This window comes from Trachymyrmex septentrionalis, unplaced genomic scaffold, assembly GCF_001594115.1.
Source record: "Trachymyrmex septentrionalis isolate Tsep2-gDNA-1 unplaced genomic scaffold, Tsep1.0 scaffold24, whole genome shotgun sequence".
NCBI lineage: Eukaryota > Metazoa > Arthropoda > Insecta > Hymenoptera > Formicidae > Trachymyrmex > Trachymyrmex septentrionalis.
In genome coordinates, this window is record NW_017305397.1 from 1,560,484 (window position 1) to 1,575,150 (window position 14,667).

The 14,667-nt window shown below is 31.3% G+C and overlaps 2 protein-coding genes across 4 annotated transcripts; one reads left to right on the top strand and one right to left on the bottom strand.

The window, feature by feature from the left end:
- Window positions 1–1,071: 1,071 nt before the first annotated feature.
- On the bottom strand, window positions 1,072–5,219 carry LOC108748625 (acyl-protein thioesterase 1). Of its 2 annotated transcripts, none has more exons than XM_018486875.1 (8): window positions 4,984–5,219; window positions 3,398–3,468; window positions 2,903–2,934; window positions 2,753–2,818; window positions 2,138–2,185; window positions 1,798–2,044; window positions 1,546–1,710; window positions 1,072–1,452 (listed from the first exon to the last, which is right to left on the bottom strand). In XM_018486875.1, exons 1-8 carry the CDS (start codon window positions 5,003–5,005, stop codon window positions 1,405–1,407), a joined length of 699 nt encoding a protein of 232 aa, XP_018342377.1. In that variant the 5' UTR covers window positions 5,006–5,219; the 3' UTR covers window positions 1,072–1,404. The 2 variants fall into 2 exon arrangements, with proteins under 2 accessions (XP_018342377.1, XP_018342378.1); XM_018486876.1 differs by having other exon boundaries at window positions 1,374–1,452; window positions 5,002–5,219.
- A 3,006-nt stretch (window positions 5,220–8,225) lies between these two features.
- LOC108748623 (ribokinase-like) lies at window positions 8,226–13,985 on the top strand. Of its 2 annotated transcripts, XM_018486873.1 has the most exons (8): window positions 8,226–8,521; window positions 8,855–8,964; window positions 9,759–9,891; window positions 10,333–10,459; window positions 10,664–10,825; window positions 10,980–11,071; window positions 12,917–13,105; window positions 13,569–13,985. In XM_018486873.1, the coding sequence occupies exons 2-8, from the start codon at window positions 8,915–8,917 to the stop codon at window positions 13,743–13,745; spliced, it is 930 nt and encodes a 309-aa protein (XP_018342375.1). In that variant the 5' UTR covers window positions 8,226–8,521; window positions 8,855–8,914; the 3' UTR covers window positions 13,746–13,985. The 2 variants fall into 2 exon arrangements, with proteins under 2 accessions (XP_018342375.1, XP_018342374.1); XM_018486872.1 differs by having other exon boundaries at window positions 8,226–8,964.
- Window positions 13,986–14,667: the final 682 nt, after the last annotated feature.

The window sequence follows — 14,667 nt, forward strand, 5'->3', positions numbered from 1 at the left end:
TTATTTGTCTACTGGATAACGTGTTAATACTCAATAATAATAAAATTAGCCGAGTGTCATAGTTTTATATACATTATAATATAATTTTACATTGTATTTTAATACTATATCTATATACTATTTTGTGACATATCACAGGATTTCCCAAACTTGAGGTACACATATGTAAGGATTGATCTTTTTATTTTTTGAAGATTTTTTTCCCATAGAAACAATAACGAAAATATTGAAAGAATATACTGCTTCGTATGATTCTATTGAAGCTGGAAATGTCTGTAAATTGTATGATTACATTATTCCTATTTATAAATTTCTTTAAATAATCCTCATAAAATTTCGCATAGAAACATTAGAAACAGTTCAGAAAAAAATTTAGGAAACCCTGATCTATATTAATAATAGATGATGGATTGATGGGTTTCGATAATACAATGCGTAATCACAGATTACATGGCCGTGTCACTGTCTTCTAGACAATACTCGCTACAAAAGTGATTTTATTAGCAGCAACATTTCATGTTATGTCGCGAGCATAAATCGTGTGAAATAGAAATTTGAATGTAAAAGGCTCACAGTTTCTCAAATGCGCGAATTATTTAAGTGCTTCGTGGACGTGTTTGGTTTGTATCCAAATAAACATTATCCGAAACATAATTTAGGCGCGAAATAGTTGGAAGTTATCGACAGAAGAGCTGACGTAAGAAGCTCTTTATCTAACATAACTTAGCATTATCTTAAATCTAACATAAGTTTATTTGTAAATTACTATTGTCGTAGATAAACCGCAAAAATGAATAAACATGAGTCACCTTCGTGCTATCTTTAAATAATGCATTACCACACTTAGTGGTCTTATAAATTAATACAATGTAGTTTTTGATACATACATATTTATATACATAAATCTATAAATATATATGTATATTTAATGTATATGTGTATGTGTGTATATATACACATACACGCGCGCGCGCGCGCGCGCACACACACACACACACACATATATATATATTGTAAATATAAAAAAAGCAAGGAATGCCAATTTATAGATACTAAAAGGATTAAGGACTATGCATGGATTAATTCAGTAATATTGCTATATGAATGCTTTGGTACATTAAAATATCAAGAAGTGTTTGAATATACAGTTACAAATTAAAGGATGTTTAAATAAATATATTCCTCTATAGGAAAGTATACTTTTTCTATGTAGCATTGAATCTCAATATCTTGGAAGATTTTTTTCAATGATATTCTACTCTCTCTTTTGACGTCTTTAAAGTTCATATAATTTACTAAAATTAAATAATCAGATTGGAATCAAAATTGGAATTATTTCAATATAATGTACAGTTAGATACTTGAAGTAGCCGATAAAATATCAATATACGTCAATTTGATCTATTACGGCTTCAGAACCTTTTCGATGAATTTCTTTACGTCGCGCATTTCCTGTAAAAATAATAAAAAAGAGACAAATGTTAAATAATTTTCCTAAATATAAGAAGATTCGACGAATTTTTTCCTCAATTGAAGCTTCATTACCTCCTCCTCAGATGTATGCATCATTCCTCGGTATGTTTTGAATTCTGTCTGTGTCATAAATTGTTTTAGAAGAGATGCTGTCATTTGACCCCATCTATATGGCACAATTGGATCGCAATCGCCGTGACATTGCAACAGTGGAGTGTTCCTATTACCTATTGCTTCCTGAAAATAAAAATCAATATTACAATTACAATTCTACAAGTATTATATATGATACATAAAAGTATTGTAATACAAAGTGATACATACTGCTGGAAATTTTTGATGTAAAGGAAGCCATGCAGATAAAGCTATAATACCAGCTAAAGGCTCTGGGAATGTAAGGGCACTGTACATGGCTAGTGCTCCACCTTGACTGAATCCTCCTAGAATTATGTGTGTGGTAGGAATCCCAGCTGCAACTTCCTCCGCTATTAATGAATGGACTATTTGAGCGGCTGCACGTATACCTTCTTCATCTTCAGGACCACTGGAGTCCAGAGTGCGTAGATCAAACCTAGATTCACAGGATGTATTAATAATTATATAAACTCTACTTGTAATTCATTGTTTTTATGAGAATATATTCTTATATTCATTTTAAAGTTACCAGGAAGGCATTCTAAACCCTGCATTAAGCGTTACTGGCATTGTGGGTCTGAAATAGAAAAAAATCATGTATTAAAATACTATTAATTTACACAAGCTTCTATTTTAAATTCTTAACAATGGCCTAAGTTATACCTGGTTTATACCGATCGTTTAATACTTGTACCAACTAGTAACTTTTTATTAAATTATTTTAATTTCAATGGTGCGTTTAAAGAATAATATTAAGATCACAATTCAAGATGATAAATTAAATACATGTACCATGTATGCATGCATGTTTGCATGCATCGCCGAAATTAAAATAATTTAATTAAAAGTTGCTATGATTGGTATAGATATTAAACGATTGGTATAAACCAGGGCTACATTCCAAGGAAAATTTTACTCAATATAATATAATATACATTATATGTACTTTATATTTTGAATAAAAATTTCTGGATAAGACGTTTTAGAATATGACTTAGAATAGTGTTGATATCGTTGCATAAATTTTATACATGTAGTTAAAAAAAATTGCAAAACAACAATGCAATGACATCGACACTGTTGTTAAGAGCTACAAAATATGGGTCGCAGTTTCATCATTGAACATCTAAAGATATTGACATACGCAGTAGGACAAATAACTTTAACATGAGGAGATCGCACCGCACCCATGGATCTGGCCCAACCATGCCTGAAAACAACATATATAGAATGTTAGCAAGATGTCATTTTGCAATGTTCCAAATTATAATAAATATTGGAAACGTGAACTTACCCTGTATCACCCAAGCCATGGAAAAATATTAGCTGAAACACAGATGCTCTTTAGTATAACATAAGGCAGTGTTGGCTTTATTCAGAGGTAATCTTTAAAAAAATTTCAGACTTTCTAAAATTTGTGTTTCAAGACAAGTCGTGTCACGTGACTTTACTGAAAAAGTGTTAAATAGTGAAAATAGTAGACTGGCGACAGTGTTTCGTCCTCGTAAAAAGCTACGTGAAGTGTTTTGTATCCGATAAGACAATTGCCTCGCGAAAGACATGCAATCGTAAAAAAGCCGACTATGAAATCGATTCGCGAGCAATGAAACGGAGCAGCAGTGCGTTCGTCGACGATCATATCAGAAAGAGATAAAAAAAAAAAGGGCGCAACGAGAGTACTTTGCATAATGTAAATATAATTCATCTATGACCAATTAGGATCGCACCACCGCAAATGATATAACCAAAAACTGCCATTACACTCTCGAAAGGATATCTTGATATCTACCGTTGCCGTATGCTTAGCTGTAGCTGAAATCACGACCGGACTCGTCATGTTCTGTTGCCTTTTTAGACGGCCTGGAACAAGTTCGAGCAATTGTGTAACAGTTTTGTAAAAAGAATATAGAACACAGTGCAAAAGAGAGAGAAAGAAAGGGAGATGTGACTCCTTCACTTTATATCGACTATATCGAGTTCTTTACAGTGGAAGAGTGGGGGTTTGAGGAAGAGGAGAAAGGAGAGAAGAGCAATAGCGTGTGAAATGCGCATTCGCATAAATATTCAATTCAATTCAATTATATACTGACAATTTCTATATTTATGTAATTAAATTTGAATTCATTGACCTCGATGATTATTTGTAATTAGAAATGTAAAGAAAAGGTATTTTTAACTTCGGAGAAAAGTATCAATTAAAAAAATTAGTTTTTTTTACTGTAAAAAACGGTATTTTTGAATTATAATACTATATAAAATTATATAAAATTTGTGTGTAAAAACATACAGAATTCATGTTAAATACTATATAATAGAAGAAGAAATAGAATTCATTTTTCTTGTTATTTCGATACTTTTTAATACTTTTGTCTTTATAATTTTATATCGAAGCGGAAATATTATATTATTAATATATTATATTATGCGGAAATATTATATTATGCTATTGCAATTCTGGATGAGTTGATAATAGGTTAATAGGTCTGTTTGCGTTGCTTGCACTCTTTCCATTCAGCATCTGTGCTTTCTCTTCCTTCAACGCCCGAATCTATTTTTCTAATCGTATCACTTCAAGTGTAAAAATTTTGGGGAATTTCATGCAATGCAAACAGATATAAATGATCTAAAAAAAAAATATCCGAGTAAAAAACTGTCAAAGCTGAAGGAAAAAAACCATTAATTTCCGAATTTTTTACCCTAAAATTCTAACATTTTTCCGTCGTTTACATATCTATTTGTAATTTTGTCTTCATTCATTGATTACGACAACTTTGATTAATTAAAATTTTATTTTATTTTTATTAATTTTGACGAATTGAAATTGAATTTTAATTCTTCGTGAAGATCATACATTTTTACTCCCTCCGTTTAGTTAAAGTTTCTTTTTCTGTTCTAGGCTTTCCAAAAATGTGAAAAAATTTAGAGAGTTACTTTTCAACTTCTCTTTTACATTATCAAGTAGTTTTTTAACAAGTTATTTTAGGAAGAATGGATACTATCTTCTTTTATTACGAAAAAATTTGAGAATGAAATGCTTGCGCCAAAAAGAAATAGTAAAAAAATATAAATTTCAGATAGAAGGTGAACAGTACATTGATGCGTAAAAAAATTTCCGACTGTTCTAAGATGAATTATTAGAATTGTTTATTTTGTCTCTCGGGAGCTGCTCGGAGTTACTCCGAATAAACCCAGCGTACTTAAAATATAGGATTCACACGTACATACGTTCATTGTTACAATGAATGTCGAACGTTGTATGATAAATATCGTATATAGTGTGAATTCTACATTTCAAGTTCATTCGGAGCGACCCCAAGCAGCTTTCGAGAGACAAAACGAACAATGCTATATAGATAGAAACCGCTTGTCACAAACCTGTAAACAGTAAATTACCCATAGCTATTTTAATAACGTCGTGGTACTCATCGATTTCCGATTGATGTTGCAGTAAATATTAATCCTTCGGGCGATCGAGAGCGATTAATTTGGAATGACTTACTAGCATTTGATGTTTGTATGGAAAAAGAAAAAGCAATTAATTTAGGTGTATTTTTTGTATACGAAATTGTCTGTGCATGTCAGTGATGTCAGTCTGTTTGAAATATGGTTTGAAAGTGGTCCTTCACTCGGAATACTGAAAATATCGATTCAAACTAAGATTGCGATCTTATCAAAAAGCCAATTCAGAAGGATTTCTCGGATTTTCTCGGATTCGAATTTTCGGACCGAAAAATGTGTTGCCATTTTTCCGTAAAAACTACACGCTGATTGGCTACAGGTCTTATGCCGGTATTACACTAACGATTGGAGATTGCGTTTGCGTTTGCATCTTTTGACCAATCGGAAAGGACCTGCTGGTCAGTAGTTTTGTTTTGATTGGTCAAGGGATTTAAACGTAAATACAGACGCAATCTCCAATCGTTAGTGGCGGAACCAATAAATATCATTACTCGGTGTCTTAACTCTTACTAGAGGAACTCTAGATGCGAATGAGCGATGAGCGACGAACGATATCCAATAAAAATTCTGTTTTGCATCGTCACAAGAGAAAAAGTAGAGTTGGATATTGCTCGTCGCTCATCACTTATCACATCCTTATCCTTTAAATTACGTGTTATAATCAGAGTCACATTGATGTTAAAATAAAACAAAATTTTAGAATAGAGCCTTGTATATTTGTTTCTATTTTACAAAAATATAAACTTTAATTTGTCTTATTATTAGTATGTTTATATATAATATCAATAGTATATTTACCTCAAAAGTAGAACCATTTAAAGTTAAGTTAAGTTATGGTTTGGGGTAAATAAATAAATGCAATAATTAAAAAAAATTACTTGTTTCCTTTTTTGTAGAGCGCACTTACAATCTACTCTATATCAGCCAGCAGATAGCAGCAGAAATCAAAGGAGGAATTGCAAATCTAGCTCAATTTCTGCCGCCAATCTTCTAGTGTAGCATGTCAGCAGGCTTTTTCATATTAAAAATTAATTAATTTTAAAATTTTCCTTACTTTTTTTTAAATTTTCTTACTTTTTTTTTAATTTACCTTAATTTTCTTTATTCATAACACTTAACGCTTTAAATTACGCGGCTGCTTTGTAGTCGGTCATTGATTGGCTGTCCCACAAGGCTGCCGCCATTATGCGCAATAATATACCTAGTATTCTTACATCGTGATCTAACTTATAAGACCGTTTTTAGTAAAAAAAATTATGGCCGGTATTCATAATTGATTTTTATTTCAAGACCGTCTTAATGTCTTAAAACGCTAATGCGGCTCTTGATTGGTTCATGACTTCTTAGACCTTATTTAAGATAGTCTTGAATAAAAGATCTGACTATGAATACCGGCCTATATTTATAAACTTTATGAGAATAATGATTAATTAACTACAGCAAAAATTGTCTAAGACATGTCATTTTCTCTGATTACACAGAAATCTTGATTGATAATGCTAAAACGTTATCAGACAACAAAATAGAAGATAAGAAAAATTTATTCACCAACTTCATTTTCTGAAAAGTTGTTATAAATAATATACACAATAACTTTTGATGCAAATCATTTTATATCATGAATTAATATTACATCAACAATCTATAGTAAAAAAAAAACAGATTTTTCTGCGACATCATGTTTGAGTCATAAGCATTTTGACAATCTGCCCCGATCTCCCCTACAAGCTGTTAAAAATTTCATGAAATTTAATGTATGTACTTTTAAGTTACATAGTTTGAATTTAATTTTATGATATTACATTAAATTTAATATATTTTTTTATGAAAATTTATAAAATTTAATGTACTTTTTATAAAATTTTATGAAATTTAATGTACACGTTTATTATATTTAAGTAACTATTGTGTAACTTAGTTTTCAGTTAAACCATTCATTACTTTTAATTTTGTTCATTCATCACGAGCTTCATTTACATGTAAAGAAAACATTTTCTAAAGGATCCTCTACATAGAAGTCGTAGAAGGTCGTGGAGTCTTAAGTCGTAAGAAACTGACCAATTCTAATTGATAAGAATATTCTCCTTATATTTGATTGTGATTGGTTTCCTACGACTTAAGACTTCACGACCATCTACGACTTCTATGTAGAGGATCCTTAACAATGTAGCCTAAATATCTCATAAAGAAGGAAGATTAAAACGACGATTTACTCCACAAAATCAAATTATTAATCGATTATCATTAAAGTCTTGTATCTACTAATAAAATAAGTCTCTCCAAAATCTCGAACGAAGAAAAAAATTAATAAATCGCATTTAAACAATTTTGCGAATGATCAGTTCTTTCTTCGTTTGAAATCTCGAAACAATTTCTACACTATCATGAATACATACATACAAAATTTAAGAACTTGGAAACAGAACATAACTGTAAAATTATAAAAGGCTTATCTAGATTAAATAAGTCAACAGTCTGATTAAGTCAACAGTCTGTTCTTTTTAGCTGCATTTCTTACACAGTTTAGCTCTTCTTTAGCAGCTAAACTGAACAGACCATTAACTTGGAGTTAGATCGAGTCAGTAAATCAAATACGCTATTACATAGCTGCATAAACGTATACGTAAAAAAAATTATCGCATATTCTATCGTGTATCTTTAATAAAACTTATGCGATTGGATAATTATCTTGTTTAGTTATGCAGCTATGCATATTTTTTTCTGGATAGACCCTTAAGCAAGCGAATGTACCAATCGTAGTAATTGAGAATTTTTGAAAACGCAAGACTGCGATTAATCGAATTGCCTACTGCTAGTTTACGTTTTTCTATATACGGCAGCTCTAATTTAAAAATTATGCAATGCAGCACATGCAATATAATTATTACTAAGTAATTACTATTGGGCTATATCGCTTTAGCATGTACATGAACAGCTAACCGGATTCTCATGTAGCACAATGGGTAAGTGCATTCAGTACTACAATCGTTCACCGAGCTCAGTGAGCTCTTGCACTTGTTTGGTCTATATTTTTAGATCTAACGGAACATGCCTATCAAATGCAAGAGCTGAGCGCTCTGTAAGCGGTTGTAGTACTGAATGTACCCAATATGGCGACTGCCAATGCAGTACGGACAATAGAAGATACTTGCCATAACGTAACTCGGAACTCGTTACTCCGGGCTGCCTATCTATCGTTCTCGATAATGCATGGTGATGTCAAGTCTGAAGACGTTCCAAAACTTGCGTACATACGTGGGTGATCACGTAGGCGCGCTGTTTTTTCCATCGCGAGATTTATAACGATCGTCGAGTATATTTAAACACTTGTCTAGCGGTGCAAGTTGATTTCGATAGTCTACCGCAAATGTGTGACTTCGTCCTGATATATGATATGATAACTGTAAAAAAAAAAGAAGAAAGATAACCTGTCCCCGTCAAGGCAAACGTTGCTGTAAATAAAGCCCCTTTTTTATTTCTATTCTTGTAATAGACGGCGGATTTAAATTAATTCACGTGTCTGCGGTATTTCTCTTATTTCTTCCTCTGGGAGTCTCGTCACCGTCACGAGGCTCCACACGCGGTACATACGTTGGATCACGCGCAAAAAATGATCTTTCGACCGATAACTGCGATAACATCTCACTATTGATTTACGAACTCGTTAAACGACAAACAGCGATAACGCGAGTCGTCTGTGCACTCTACTTGCGATTAGACACTGCTCAGAAATAATCATTGTTGCAAGCATCACGTTTCAGAAAATAACGTTTATTTTAATAATTAGAGTTGATTGCTCTCGAGAAAATTCAAGTATAAGCGAAGGAGAGACTAAAAACTGTGCGATATGACACCAAAGATAGTCGTTGTCGGTTCGTGCATGATTGACTTTACCAGGTGAGTAAGGATGAAGCTTTTCGCACGTTGCAAAAGCTGACACTCTCATGGTCGATCGATCCCTAATTATTAACATTACAATTACATTGTGATTTGTGTTGTAATAAATATTGTATGTAATTACGATAATAAATATAATTAAAAATTGCGCAAAGAAAGATGCTTTCTCTTTACTGTGATTGTGCATTGCAGTAATTTATAATTTTGTTTAACACGCTTAATTGAAGAAAGCCAAATCTAATTTTATATATAATATAATAAATATAATATATAGTCACAATCTATCGTAATATTAGTCTGTTTTTTATTGCTGATTTTCTGAGCTAGTACAATGCAATAAGTTGAAATAAAATAAATATACGTTTGCTTCACTTCAACTTATTGCACCAGTTCAGAGTGCAGCAATCAAAAACAGACCTATTATCATTTCTTTATGGGAGATCCGGATTTGAATCTCGGCTGAGATATTTTTTACAATAAAATTATTGAAAGGTTTTTAAGATATTTATTAACATCAAATTATTAATATTCTTATAAGACGCTTATTAGCATCAATTATTAAATTACTTGTCAATTTAATATACGATGTTATTACTTTAGTTTTGTTCATAATTCCATTTCAAGACTGGAAAAGATTTCGGCGCGCGCGATTTGCAGAATTGAATATGTATATAAATTCACACCAAAATATTATATTTAAGCACTAAGATTCGCTTTGACCGAATACACAGGACTACTTAATTAGATTTATTCTCAACTTCGTATTATAATTTTTTAACATTATTGCTTTTTAGTTTCTCTTCACGGTTGCCGAAACCTGGCGAGACGATAATCGGGACTAGATTTGAAAAGAAATACGGTGGTAAAGGCGCCAATCAGTGTGTAACAGCTGCTAAACTTGGTGGATCTACGGCACTTATTGCTTCAGTAGGCATTTATTTTTTACATGGAGTCAACGTGTCACATTTGGCTTTTTTGTTTTTTAAGTCCATTTTAGACGATCTATAGTGACTATAATTTACGGCCAAGTTCGGGATAGAAGTCTATTTATAATATTGCGTGTCGTGTAACATAGAAAACATTTGAAGAAGTTAAATACATACATATAAAATATATATCACTGATATATATTTTCTATATGTGTGTATTTTACTTTTTCAGATGTTTTCTATGTTACACGACACGCAATATTTATTACATAGAATTCTATCTCGAATTTGGTCGTGAATTATAGATCGTTTAAAGTGGGCTTTATTCGTGAGCTAGTATTCGTTTTTTTATTCAATATTGTTTATATGATTTTTCTTTAATTAATTACGGTTTGTTTCACAACTTACATATTGCGATATTCCTTATCTCTTATCGCAGTTAGGTTCCGACATATTTGCTCAAGAATATTTAGAGATTTTAAGAAAGGAAAATGTAGACGCATCTCGCGTGAAGATACAAAGTGATAAGCAGAGCGGTATTGCTCACATTACCGTTGCTGAAAATGGTACGTTTTAGATATAGTAAAAATATAAATCAGAGTCTTTTCGAGTACTTTGAAATTGTTTACGTGGAAAAACAAGTAGCTTTGATTCTGAATAAATCATTAATATCATTAGGACTAATGGAATTAATTTCTAACTTCTCGTTAAGATAATTTTTTTGGTCCCATCAGTAAATAATCGAGTCACCTTTCGAATAACGTTCGCAGGTGAGAACAGCATCGTAATCGTGTTAGGTGCAAACGAATCGTTGACTCCGGAATTTGTGGATTCCACCGTCGACGTGATCCAAAGCGCGAGCATTTTATTATGCCAGTTTGAGGTGCCGCTGGAAGCTACGCTGCATGCGTTGAAGTTACATCGGGGCCACGGTTCGTTCCTCGCTTTTTTTTTTCTCCATATAGAAATATCCGAACTATACCTTTCTAAGCTGTGTTATCGTAAGTCCTAAAAAAGATAAGGATTAACGATATCGCTCCAAGAGAGCTATGGATATAATTTTATGTAAGCGTAATGTAATGATAGGACTTTCTATTGTCAACGGAGCGCCCGCACTGGAAAATCCTGATCCGGAAATTCTTAGATTATGTGACATTTTTTGCGTCAATGAGACGGAGGTACGTAAACAAATAGTGCAATTGATAAGATAATGAGGACGATTTTTCTTTATTTTTTCAATATAATACAGTCAATTATCCCAAATAACAATTGGTCCAAAATTGAAATGTCTTTTGACAGAAATATCTTTAAGATGTCTTTTAGGCCGATATTCGGTATTATCGATATTATTCACAGTCTATTCTTATTTAAAAATCGTTTTTCTTTTGTTTTGTACTTTTGTTATTCTCATCATTAACCTTTAAAATTGAATTTTTTATGCTTTGTAAATTTATGCGAAAATGTCTCCATAATTTTTTTTTGTATGTGTCATAATCAATTTATGTGTCACCTATTTAAAAAAATTCATTGAATTTTTGCGTCTCAGCAGTTTTGTTTATTAAACTGGTATTATAAAGCGATATTTAATTATTATTAATATTATTTTATAAAATCACTTCAGACGATTTTCAATTATTTAAACAGTGTATATATATATATATATAATGTACACACACACATACACACAACTGCAGATACAGAAAATTAAAACTCATCAGTGACGTATACGGTCTTAATAATAAGATACATACATTACTTGAGGTGTTATTTTTATCAAACTACTTTGCAAATTGCACAACAAGTACGATATTGGAACTCTATTTTAATATTAAATTTAATTATTCCGACGCAAAGTCTGCGTCATTTAATGTAACAAATGATCAATAGTCATTATAAATGACGTAAAGTCTGCGTCATTTAATATTAAAATAGTTCCGTGCGATATATCTTGTTTATCGGCAGTTTGCAAAATTATCTAATAAAATAACACTTCAAATAATATATGCGTACGTTGCTGTTTTTATGATTCATATACGTCACTGATTAGCTTTAATTAGTTTTATCTTTTTGTACAGTTGTAAAAACATACCATCTTGCTTAAATAATTTTAAAAATTGTCTGAAATGTATATTAATAATAATTAAATATCGCTTTGTAAAACCACATTTTATTAACCAAAACTGTTAAAACGGACTTAAAAAATTCATTGAGTTTTTTCAAATAAATAAAAAATAAATCGATTATGATGTATAAAAAGAGAGGTTACGCAGAAGTATTTTCATATAAATTCACAAAGTACAAAAACTTAATTTTGAAGACTGGTAAGAGAGAGAAGGATAAAAAAACACGGATTTTTCGGTACTTTTTTTTTATATACGTTTTGTAGATATAAGAAAGAAATGCAATTTTTATTTAACTTTTTTTCGATATCTCTCACCGTTCGGCAGTTATTCCGTAAAAAAAAATCTACATTTTTTTCAAGGGATGATTTTACCCTCTCCAACCGTAATATGGCACGAACAAAAAATAGTTCAGTGTTACGGATGAACTATTCTACTTGCACACAATGTTTCAGAATTTTCTGAATTTCTGAGTTGTCTAATCTCATTTATTGACGATTTTTAATATAAGAATCGATTGAATACTCTGATTTTATAAGATATTTTGAGAGAAAAATGTCGAAGTATTGTAAAGCAAATGTTATTATATTTTTACGACGTTTCCTTCGATATTTATTAATTATAAAAAAATTTGATTGTGACGAAATATACATTTCTATGAAATATATCTCATTAATTGTAAAAATATAAAATAGATGGTTTATTTGTCAGAAATAAAAATTTTATTTCGTCGCGTATTTAAATAAAGATTTATTTTAATAAAATAAATATATATTTTAAATAAATATTTAAGTATCTTTTTCTCGGTGTATGTTCCAAATTTGAAATTTTGTTTTCTGAAATAGTAGAGCCAAAGCATTATAACGTTTGAAATACATCAAGGACTCCATTACGCTGTTGTAGGCGGAAATTATGACGGGCATTCAACCTGTAGACCTGTCGAATATACAACAAGTAGTGGACAAGTTCCTAGCTAAAGGATGCAACGCAATCATTCTTACACTCGGACCTCTCGGAGCTGCATACGCGTCGAAAATGAACAGAAACATCACGCGAATTTCTACTACCGAAGTCCATCCTGTAGATACTACCGTATGTATACACAGTATTATAGAACTGTCGTAATCACGATAAATTTCATGATAAATTGTTTGAGTCATTATTCAACAAAATTGAAGAAAATCGTTCTTTTGAAGACGCATGTATTTTAATAATTTAATTATTTGGTAACTTGATGAAGTGTCTCAGAATTATGCGATAATTCTAAGACATTTCCTATAAGTTTTTGTTAGATTTAACGCGGTCATTTTCTATTATTTACACGTACGGTCCATACTTCCTGCTTATACAAATCTTGTAAATTGATTCGTAATTTCTTTCTCACGGTGAAAGTATTTGATGGTATTTTCCGGTTCGCAATCTTTTGAATGAACAACCGGTCAATTTCCGGACTGGACTGGAACGATGATTCACTTAGTGATTCATTCAAATGATTGGCATGTATTTAAGACGGAATTGCTTCAGGCAGCTACATAAGTGTAACGGTATGCGATAGGGTGCCGGGGATGCATTTTTGGGCGCGTTCGCATATTTCAAGGCATATCATCCGCAGCTACCGATGGACGAATGCATCAGGAGAGCTTGTACGGTCGCCACGTACTCCGTTCTTAAATTCGGTACACACGCGAGCTTTCCAACGAGAAACGATCTACCGGCAGAGTTATTTATATAAACAAAAACGGAGTTATTTCGAAGTGTGTTATTTACAGATTTGATATTTTATCTCTTTCATTTATACATCTGATATCTGTTTTGTGGAATCTTTTTTTAAATTGAATATTCGCAGAATAAAAGTAAATATCGAAAATTTTATGTGTTGTACAAAGTGCGTAAACATACGTCCCATTTCCCAAAACCCAAAAAAACTTAAAAATAATACAGTCAGGCGTTATAATGCAAATTAATGCAGCAGATTAAAAATTGATGACAATAAAATACTTGGAGAGTGTGTGTTCGCATACATAGAATATAAAATCAAAATATATGTAGAATTAAAAAAGTCGAAATACCCTATATGTATGTTTTATTTGTTTTTTTAATCATTTAGAAAACCAGTTCCATCGTTGATCTCCTCCGTGTAATTTTTTGCAATATCGTCGACGAATATATTAATTTTTTTTTGCAGTTAAATAGGATTCGTCCAAAAATTCGAAGACATGTTTAAATAACAACAACATTACCATAACATAAATAATGTTGCAGAACAAATTTCTACATCGATCTTGCAAAAAATGAACGGACTTAGAAAAAGTTAATATTTATTCTGGGATATTAAATTTCTAATCTACGAAATCGGGGATCAGCTTTATTCTTACTCTCCTTTCTCTCTGTTTTTCCGACATCCTGGTACCATCTGGCATTGTAACTAAAGTCTGAAAATATATGAAAAAAAGGAAATTAATGTATTCTTATTATTTAATAACTTTAATACCTCAATTTTGAATGAAGAAAAAGTGAAATGATGGAATTTTTTTACAAATAAAAAAAGAAATAACGATAGAATAGTATACAAGTAAATTATGACGAAAGATTTGATAAATAGCTGAAGAGAATTAGATGGAAATTTGATTATTTCAAGTATATTTAAAAAAAAA

Excerpts from the sequence above, each read along its gene's own strand:
- LOC108748625 (XM_018486875.1), bottom strand. The coding sequence starts at position 5,005 with ATGGGTAATTTACTGTTTACAG. Across the intron at positions 2,935-3,397 it reads CAGCTAAGCATACGGCAACG|CTAATATTTTTCCATGGCTT; the intron begins GTAGATATCAAG and ends TCTGTGTTTCAG. Across the intron at positions 1,453-1,545 it reads TGCATACATCTGAGGAGGAG|GAAATGCGCGACGTAAAGAA; the intron begins GTAATGAAGCTT and ends TTATTTTTACAG.
- LOC108748623 (XM_018486872.1), top strand. The coding sequence starts at position 8,915 with ATGACACCAAAGATAGTCGTTGTCGGTTCGTGCATGATTGACTTTACC. Across the intron at positions 9,892-10,332 it reads CTACGGCACTTATTGCTTCA|TTAGGTTCCGACATATTTGC; the intron begins GTAGGCATTTAT and ends CTCTTATCGCAG. Across the intron at positions 10,826-10,979 it reads GAAGTTACATCGGGGCCACG|GACTTTCTATTGTCAACGGA; the intron begins GTTCGTTCCTCG and ends ATGTAATGATAG.